The 9,871-nt window shown below is 31.8% G+C and overlaps 2 protein-coding genes across 5 annotated transcripts; one reads left to right on the top strand and one right to left on the bottom strand.

Moving 5' to 3' along the window:
* Positions 1 to 293: 293 nt before the first annotated feature.
* Positions 294 to 6,942, top strand: cmb (combover). Of its 3 annotated transcripts, XM_033335822.2 has the most exons (18): positions 294 to 584; positions 702 to 878; positions 1,370 to 1,487; positions 1,562 to 1,701; positions 1,810 to 1,908; positions 1,999 to 2,112; positions 2,296 to 2,670; positions 2,747 to 3,076; positions 3,142 to 3,384; positions 3,464 to 3,596; positions 3,663 to 3,803; positions 3,880 to 4,312; positions 5,133 to 5,249; positions 5,327 to 5,584; positions 5,674 to 5,848; positions 5,926 to 6,111; positions 6,184 to 6,303; positions 6,393 to 6,942. In XM_033335822.2, exons 2-18 carry the CDS (start codon positions 729 to 731, stop codon positions 6,546 to 6,548), a joined length of 3,288 nt encoding a protein of 1,095 aa, XP_033191713.2. In that variant the 5' UTR covers positions 294 to 584; positions 702 to 728; the 3' UTR covers positions 6,549 to 6,942. The 3 variants fall into 3 exon arrangements, with proteins under 3 accessions (XP_033191713.2, XP_033191716.2, XP_033191715.2); XM_033335825.2 differs by lacking the exon at positions 702 to 878; XM_033335824.2 differs by lacking the exons at positions 294 to 584; positions 1,999 to 2,112 and having other exon boundaries at positions 600 to 878.
* A 2-nt stretch (positions 6,943 to 6,944) lies between these two features.
* Positions 6,945 to 8,539, bottom strand: LOC117157634 (uncharacterized). Of its 2 annotated transcripts, none has more exons than XM_033335828.2 (2): positions 7,918 to 8,539; positions 6,945 to 7,296 (listed from the first exon to the last, which is right to left on the bottom strand). In XM_033335828.2, the coding sequence occupies exons 1-2, from the start codon at positions 8,318 to 8,320 to the stop codon at positions 6,965 to 6,967; spliced, it is 735 nt and encodes a 244-aa protein (XP_033191719.1). In that variant the 5' UTR covers positions 8,321 to 8,539; the 3' UTR covers positions 6,945 to 6,964. The 2 variants fall into 2 exon arrangements, 1 of the variants encoding a protein (XP_033191719.1); XR_013058606.1 differs by having other exon boundaries at positions 7,157 to 7,296; positions 7,383 to 8,060.
* Between the last annotated feature and the right edge of the window lie 1,332 nt (positions 8,540 to 9,871).

Genomic DNA, 9,871 nt, shown 5'->3' on the forward strand with positions numbered 1-9,871 from the left:
GATATAATTTAACTTTACTGTAACAACAAATATTACTAATAAATAATGTTTTATGTGAAAACGAAACTATTTGCTTTTTGTTTTTACTACATATTAATTGTAAGTATGTATTGGTACCCGTTCTAAAATATAGTATAACAATTAAGAGGGACTTATAAGACAGTTTATATTTACCGTACTCTAATCAGACTAACATAAACAATTATTTTTAAATAAACAGTTTTTAAAATAATAAGATTGAAAGCCCGAGTTTGTAAATGCTGTTCTTGTTTAACCAAACATGTCAAAGAAGCATTTAAAAATGGCCGCAGCCACGAAGTATTAACCAAGAGTGATTTTGAAATTGCAATCGATATATTCTTATAATCATCGTAGTAAATACGTCAATGGCCTACCCTATTTATAGTACCTAATTCTTTTTATTAGTCTGCCAAGTATTTTGACGCAAAAGCTTCGCGAATATCGATTCATACTTTTACACTTCCGCCTTGTTCATGAAATTTATCAAGACGATTTCTGAGTTAGTCGTGTATTACTTATTTGAAATGCATCTTATCGCACAATCGGCTCTATAATACTTGCAGGTAAATGACACCTTTCTATTCACATAAAATCACGTTCTTTTAAAATCGCATCGCGATAAAAGTTGTGCAACAAGGTTAACTGTGAGAAAACAACAAACAGAAAGGTACTTTTTCAAGATTGTAAGAATATTTTGTGCAAAGAACATGTCGCCCGGTGTTAACGATGGTCCACGCAACACAGGCACACTTCCGAAAAGCAATAGGAGAAATGATAGAAATAGAGAACGGTCAGCTGCTAATCAATTTGCATTCCGTTCTGCTTATCATGGACATACACAGCACTCTAATAATTTGGTAAACTAATAAAAAAATATGAATGATACCTTTTATTTTTAATATTTTATTTTGTATAATACGTTTTTTTTTGTCAAAATACTTTCTAGAAAGTAAAGGAATTGAATTTTAATAAATTTTAGTAAATTTGAATAAGTTTAAATAATTCTGCTGTAATTTAATTTACATATTTTCATTTAAAGAATTCCAGAGAATATCATATTGTTAAATAATATCTAATACTATAAATAGGTAAAAATAAGGTATTAAATTTTGTGTAACTTGAACTTTCCAAATGAAAACTTTATACAGCATTCTGTATATAGTAGTTTAAAAGATAATCTATTAATAGATAGCTGAATAGTGGGGAAGTTCTCTCTAAGAATATATATCCAGATACAATCCTACTTTGAGGCAGTAGAGTTTCAGTATTTCAGTCATCATTTCTAGAAAACTTAAACAATTATTTGTGTATTTAATTGATTCTTTATTTTATAAATTATATGTGGTAGCATCAACTGGATTGGAAACCAGTCGGTGAACAAGAGCATTCAAGAATAACAAAGAACAGTAACACAAGATCAGTTTCTTCAGTACAGTCTACATCCTATCAAGACATACCCGAATTTGGTATATATTAATAGGTCTTGTTTTTATATCTTTTTAGTGTATTTATTAATAATTCAAAAATGTTATTATCTTAGTATCATTTGGTGGTCGACGACCATACAATTACAGTGCAGAAGAATTCCCCCCTTTGCAAAAGATGGTTCCTCCAACTGATTCTCAAACTCAATCTCCTCCAAGGCTTCAAGGAACAAAACCTTCTAATGTCGATAAAATGGTAATATACATTTTTTACAATACTAGAGTCTCCTATATTTCTTTCACCTAAAATACAACTCTTTTTCTAATAGTCTTCTACTGATAATTTCTATTTAATATATTGCAGCCTGATAGAAGCCAAGTAGAATCACGTTTAAATCAAATTAGAGATTATATCAGAGTTACATCAACTCTGATGGATTCGCTTAATCAGTCCAGTGATCCAGTAAGTATATATAAGATATTAGTCATAATGTGACGTTACCTTATCTGTTATATTGTTAAGTACTTTCCTCTACATATAATTATACTATAGCGTGCACAAGCTCAAAATGAGAAGTTAAGTAGAATGGTGGAAGATCTTCATGACAGTGAAAGAAAGCTAACTAAACTCTTGGAACAATATCAAACTCATGGGGTATTTTGTGAGGTTACTGAACTTATAGAATTGTTATTTACTAACTGATTAAAGGGTGTACATAACTTTTTGTGCATGCTTTTTTAATTTAAAATCTATAAATTATATTCCATATGTGTTGGTTTATATATAGCTAGTTTTTGTTTTAGTCTATGATAGACGAATTATAATAGTTTTCAACTATTTCTTTCCTAGAATGGTGAAAATAGTAGAGAGGATGGAGAAGAAAATGGTGATATAAATAGAGAAATGCAACTACGTAAAAAAATGGAAGAATCACAAAGGAAACTCGCACAACTACAAGAACATCAAGCTAGTTTGGTGGGAATGCAATTACGTGTTCGAGAAAGATTAAATGAAGCACGTCAAGCTCAACAAGCTCTTTTACAGCAAGAAAATCAAAATTCAATTGGCTTAGCATTACCATTACCCGCGAACGTCGAGCAACTTGAAAATGAAACAGCTGCATTAAGGGGAAAACTGGCACAACTTCAAACAAAAAAGAAAAATATGGATCATCTTGTGGCAGAATTACAAGCTGCAGAATCTCTGTCTGATAGGGGTAGTTGTGTTAGTACATTGTTTCTTATATTAATTTAATGTAGTTAGAAATGATGTAGTTACAATTATCTCCTCAATATTGTAGAGTTCTGAAGGAGTTCAAGGAAGACATTCGAGAAGGAGTTCTTCAAGGAATTTTGGAGTAGACAAAGCTGCTGAATTAGAAGCTATGAAAGCACAACTTGCTCACTTGAAGTCATTAATGGAAGAAGCAACGAAAGTACGTGAATGTCTCGATTCCAACTCTGATCCTGAACCTGAAGTAGATGTAAACAGTGAAACTATAGCTAATATGGATGAAAACGAAGATGAAAATGGAACGAATACTTCATTTGAACGTCAAAGCGATACGGATGAAACAGGTCACGAAAAAATCAGAAACACCGGGGAAAGGCCAACTTTCGAAGAAATTCAAGTATAAATTTAAACGCGATTAGAAGTTATGTGTAATATTGTGTCTCTATGAAACTTAATTTGCAGGCAGTCACGCGAGAACTTCGAGAACAATCAGCTTTGTTACAATCTACTAGAGCAGAATTGCAACGAATAAAGCAACCATTATCAGCAATGCATTCTAATTCTACATCTGTGTTCCCGACTTCAACTCCTCCTCCATCGCTTACAACGTCAATCAGTTCTGAAAAAAAGCAAAGTAACAACAGTAACTGCGAAGTTCAATCGGTCCAAGAAAAGAGACGTCAAATTGATGATATTGTGCGAAAGGTATTTATTTTATATTTCCTTGTACATAACAAAATAGCATTCGATATTTATTCTATTGTTTCATTTTATTGAACAATAGGAATCATCTCAAACATCTAGCATTAATCGCGATATGGGAGGACCAAGTGATTTAAATAGTCACAGAAGTTCTAGTTCACATGTTAGTCATACAGGTACTCCTGCTAATGTTTGGCCTCCTCCAACAACGATAGGTAATCATCATATATATATATATTATCTACATTATATTAATTTTAAAATTACATTTTGATGTATAGGTGGATCTAATGATCAAAGCGTAGATGGTGTATCTTCTGAAAATTTAATGGACATCGGGCCTCAAACAGCGGCAATTGAAAATGGATTTGGTGGAAATTGGTGGACTTACCCACCGCCTCCGTTAAATCAAATGCAACATGGTAAGACATATGTATAATAGAAAAATTTTTTATTCAATATTTATATAATATAGTAACTTTCAAGTATATCTTTTAGGTTCATCAGAGTATTATCGACAATTATTACTAGGTTCTCAAGCTCAACAACTTCAAATGATGGGTACTACGATACAACAATGTTGTCAACTGTTATGGTCTCAGCAGCGTGAATTACAAGCTATGCGTGTAGCTATTAATCAACTACAAGTTCATTTGAGACAAACACAGTTACAACAGCGGAATAATAGCGAGAATAATGATGAATATTCTAATTTAAGTCGTAATATTCATCATCTTGGTGAAACATTAGATTCTGCATTACCACCAAGTTCATCTTTACCGAATCTGGTGTCACTACCAAATTCTTCTCCTGCATTATCCCACGTCGTTGCAACATCTTCTGTTAATTCTCAACATCAACATCAACAACAATTGAATAATCAAGTTCCTCCTGGAAATAGAGCAAACAACTACTGGGACAATTTCAGAAGGTAATAGTATATACATATATACATATGTCAACTGACACGAATCTCATTTGTCCTCGTGCAGTGGAAGTATCACTTTTATTGATACAACAGAATCATACACAATTCAAGATTTTCAATCATGTAATCATATAATAGAAAAGTGTATTTGATAAAATTTCGAAATATAATTTGTTTTATGATTTAAGTAATTCAATTTTACAGATCTTTTCTCAACGTGAAATAATTGATGTTTCTTTTCCTATTGAATATCATTGAAAAAAGAAAATATTTTTTTAATGAATTTAGGTGTTTTATATTCAGTAGAGGTCGTGCACATCCATCTCCTATCTTTGTGTAAACCTAATGTATCATTACATAAAGTAATAAACATCACGATCTGTCTCTGCACTTTTTGTCTTGTACTTCTTACTTATTACTACCCTCGTTTAAGCCATATCACACATAAAACCTGAAAAGATTTGATTTTATAGACCAACGTTTAATAAATAAGAATCTAAATGAGGATAGTATATTGGTACGTAAATTATGGGTATGTAATATGTGTTTGGGAATATATATATAAATATATATATATATTTTTGAAATATTTTGACCTTAACTAACCATAAACACTCAGTCATTAATATCCAAAACTTTTTTCTTTCTGTGATATCTTTGTTGTGTCTTTTCTCCATTTTTATAAACAATATACTTAAAAACATACCATTCTTTATCATCTTAACTACATCACGCATTCTGCTTTCTTAAGCATGGTATGAATAGCTTGAATATGATTATATATGTGAATTGATAAATATATGTTTCTTTCCTACATTTGCAGCTATTCCAGACAAAACTTACTCTCAGGAAGTGCAAAAACCGTAACTGATGCTACCTCTGGAGCTATTGCAAATTCAACTTCGGGAAATACTATATCAAGTGTTAATACTTCTCTTATGTATGTAAACATATAAATTATTTATAATATTTGGAAATGTAATGTATATTTTAACATATTATATATTTTAACCAAAGGAAAGACAAACGCAATCGGGATCAAGCAACCGATAATATACCTTTGCCTTCATTAAGTGGAGTAGAAACACAATATTCTTCAAATTTGCAATTACAATCTAATTTACAGCAACAAGAACGGGAGAATACCGCTATGCGTAGTAATATTTTAACAAATGAAATGTCTCAACAGCAAGTTGATAATCTTTGGGAGGAAACAAATTCATCATTTCGATTACCATCTGTAATAAATGATGATAACCTGTTTCAAAACTTAAGGTATATTTATCCTATTGAACCATTTTTCAATTATTTTCTTTACGAAAAAATTATACTGAAATAACATTTTTGTTAATTTGGTTATATAGCTTTGAAATGAAAGAAGTATTAAGTTCACTGATCTCCGTGAATAAAAAACGACCAGACTATCTTGTTATTATATTAAGAGAAATTAAGGCAATAAGCGAAGACCACAGATTGCGGCCTCGTTTATGGAGATCGTTGCGTGCTCTACAAGATACACAATCTTTAAGCAATCCATTGGTTTGTGCATTTATAAAATGTATCTGTAATTAAATAATGATTTTTTAATATATTTGTATCTGTTTAACTTTATACAGAATGAAACAACTGATCAGACTGCCAGTGAAAGTTGTCAGTCTAGCGATGAAGATTCTGAGGCAGATGTAATATTAGGTTTAAAACCAGCAAAACATTCTATAGCAGAATTAGTTTCATCATCTCAAGCAGGAATTTCATCATCTCCTACTGCACATGTACCTTTAATAGATCATTTGGACATGCCAGTAAATATTATGAAGCATAGTATACTTTTAAGCTTTTAAAAAAATGTTTTATATTTGTTGTATATTTTATAGGGGACATCTTCAGGTAATTCTACAAGTACTTTGCCTTTAACACCTTCCATCAAACCAGGTTATAATGAAGATCTGGCAGAAGCAGATCAATCTAGACCTGAATCTTCCGATAATCAACAGGTATTTTGAACACATATTTAATAAAGGTTATTTAATTAAATAAAATAAAATAAGACATGATTAAATGAAATACAATCCTGTACAATAAGCCTCCTGAAAACGAAGAAGAGACTGAACAAGGTCAAGCTGAAGCAACTGGACAAATTGAATTTGCACAAGCGAGGTTTGATGGTGAAGGGGATTTGGAAAGTTTAGCTGCTAAAGCTGAAGATGAATGGACTGAAGGCAACGCAATAATATTTTGATATTGAATTACGTTAAAAAGTATCTTTAGTTGTATACACAATAACTGAACATATGTTTTAAGTTTAATATATGTTCTTTTTAACAGAATTGTGATACAATCAAAATCATTATATCATTTAATCCTAGGTGCAATTTTGATTTTTCTGTAAGTACTATTTATTCATTTACACATTAATTGAAGTACTTCTCAATATCAATAACTTGACTACAAGCATAAAAAATGTGACATACAAATTTTTTATCTTTAATGTGTATTGTGTAGATTATAATAAAAGTTGTAATTTAGGAAAATAAGTATTTATTTTTTATTATATGATACAATGTAGTGGCATGTATAAGAGCATAGCGAATGTATGCTTTGTGAACAAATACAAAAAATATAAACATTAAAAATGTTATTGTTTAATTACTCTATTTAAAATTCTGTTTCAATACAATTGTTATCAATTAATTGCAGTCGATGAAACTGGTATATAGAACATCCATGTGTTTCAAATAAAATCTTTTCATATTCAACAGTGTTTTCAATTAATTTATGCCCACTATTGAATAATTGTATATAATTTGAATTATTTAAAATATCGTGATTACCTGCTGTCCAGCAGCAGTTTTCTTTTGTAATCATAGATTCTTCTATATTATTATCAACAGTATTTATATGTAATACATCTGATTCATAAGGTCCAGTACTTGATCCACAGTCCTTTGTACTTCCTGTACCACCGTGTACATTGTCCTTACCACCGCCTCTGAAAGGAAACCCATAGCCTTAACCCTTAATTTAACTTGGTATCTCCTATGCCATTTATCTTCTCAGCAAATTGTGTCCTTACCATCAAAAAAAGACCAAACTTACTAAGTGTCATTAGTTTATGAAAAAATATTAGCATCCATGCTTTCCATTGCATACCATTATCCATGGTACAGAAGATGACAGGATGCATTAAGCTTCAAAATAAATTTAATGCCAGCATCGGATGAAAATCTCTGTGGTCACATGTAAATATACAACCCTTTCCCCACAGGAGGGAAAACTGAATATTCATATATTTTAATATTTATTATTAGCGGGTATATCATAGCGACATTAAATAAATCTCACAAGTTTTTAAAACTTCTTGTTATTCAATGTAAATACAATGAATGAATGAATCATAATAAATATTTTCCCGCGCTGGAAAATCTCCCGCTTAAAAGTAAAGAAGGAACAAACAACGACCTCTAACAAGATCTATTTGAAGCATATACAAATATAAATTGACGAAATCGCGGTCTTGTAAAATGTGCTAGCAAATAGAGCGTTGAAATATTCTTATTTATTCTTCACAGAAGAAATGGAAAAAGATAAAATTATGAATCTATTCCTACCTCTCCGAAACTTTTTCAGTTGACTTGTAGGGTTGAGATCGCTGTTGCATCGTTTCCGATTCTTCCGTTGTAGAACATCCGCATCGTAAGCTACCCGTTGTTCAAGTGGTAGTTCATCGTTAGTTCTTAACCGATTTTGTACTGTCGCTTCGAGAATTACGGAATCGTTATTCAAATAGCCTGATGCCATAGAATAATCACTTCCGTCCTCATCAATTTCCATAACCGTATCATAGGAGTAATAATGGAATGACGATGGTTTTGTAATTCCGATATGCTCGGACATAACATTATGCTGATTTTCTTTTTTACAATGCGGTACGCAACCGTAATATACGTTTGACGACATGAACGATGGAGCGACGGTACTTGCGTTATACATAGCATCGCTTGTTACAGCCATACTTATTCTTCTTTAGGCACCGATTTTCTATATTATACCGAATGATACGAAAGCACGTTATTATATATCACTTATTGTTAGATATGTATGGTTAATCACGTGGTAGACAAGAAAACATAAAACAAACTAACGGAAACGGATAAAACGTTTACACTTTCCGAGAACAGTAACGAAAATGGTTCGGGTCAGAAGCCGAATTCTCTCGAGTAATGAATCGGCAACGTTCGGCTTTTCTCGCACGATTTAGTTAGTTTCTTTAAATCCCCACCAACTCATTTTCAACAATCGACCCACGCATGAAAAATTTATATCGCTTGTGTCAGAATCTGACTCAAGCTTTTAAAGCTGCTTCTGACTAATAAATTTATTTAAAATTTGATTTTCAAATAATCGAAATAGAATCCCGACGTTTTCATACAATTTATGATTCCTGACGTCATCGTGACCCCATTGGTCAACTTCTTCGTATAATAAACGATTGAAAATATATATTTTGTCTGAAAGAATGGACTGTTTAGGTATATTGATGTTTTTTTGGCATTTAAATAAACACAATTTATAGAAGAAAAAAAAACAATCCACAGAGAGAAAAGATGGATAACCTAGAGTATTAACTAAGTACAAGATAGACCCGACATTATATGGCATATCTGTTCTTTGGTCTCATGTAATGACAGATCCAGAGTCGTTGGTCGGGTCTATTCTGTATTTAGTCAATGACGATAATCTGTGATGATAAGTTCAATGTTTCTTGTTACCGACGAGGTACTTGTCTGCTGTTACGCTATAAATTCTTGTTACCATAAATTGATACAAATATCTATGGTAACTTTCTATTTATCTTCGAAGCAAGTTCACAACAGTTAATAGCAAGACCAAAGGATAACTAACTATCAAATTGCACAGTCAACTGTTGTTAAAACACAGAAGAAATTTTTGTTAAATTCTTGCTTTTGCAAATATCGTAATTGTGGTAATGGTCACTTGCAACTCTGTCGATATGTTAATACTGTATCACTTGTTATATCTATAAAAAGGTTGATATTTCCAAAATGAACGTAGACATTTTATTTCTTGTGACTAATTTCAAAGCGATCTATAGAGCAGAATATATATTTATGTTTGAAATAGAATATAGTCCAACTGGTTGATAGTTAAATTTTTCGAGTTCGCGAAATGTCCCTTCAGTCTAGTCATAGAGATCTTTACCTGGGTAAATGACCGTACGTCGATGTCCTTTCTGCCCTTGAAAGGGCCCCTCGCGGATAATTTCGGTATTTATGGGATTAATGTTGATGCTATGAACAATACATATAGAGTGATGGGTTTTCGATAGATCGGCAGGACAGCTGTCGTAGACACACGCCGCTAAGCCGCTTACGTCAATTCATGAAAATTTTTGCTCTTTTTTGGAAAATCGATCTCTAATCCGTTAGGCATTAGAATTATCGGTAATTTCGTCCGAATGAAATGATAATTGATTCGAGGGGTACTTTGTGGAACCCTTCACAGTATGTCACGTGTTAAAATGGCTTATACCTACTTGAAAGA

Source organism: Bombus vancouverensis, chromosome 6 (assembly GCF_051014615.1).
Source record: "Bombus vancouverensis nearcticus chromosome 6, iyBomVanc1_principal, whole genome shotgun sequence".
Lineage (NCBI taxonomy): Eukaryota > Metazoa > Arthropoda > Insecta > Hymenoptera > Apidae > Bombus > Bombus vancouverensis.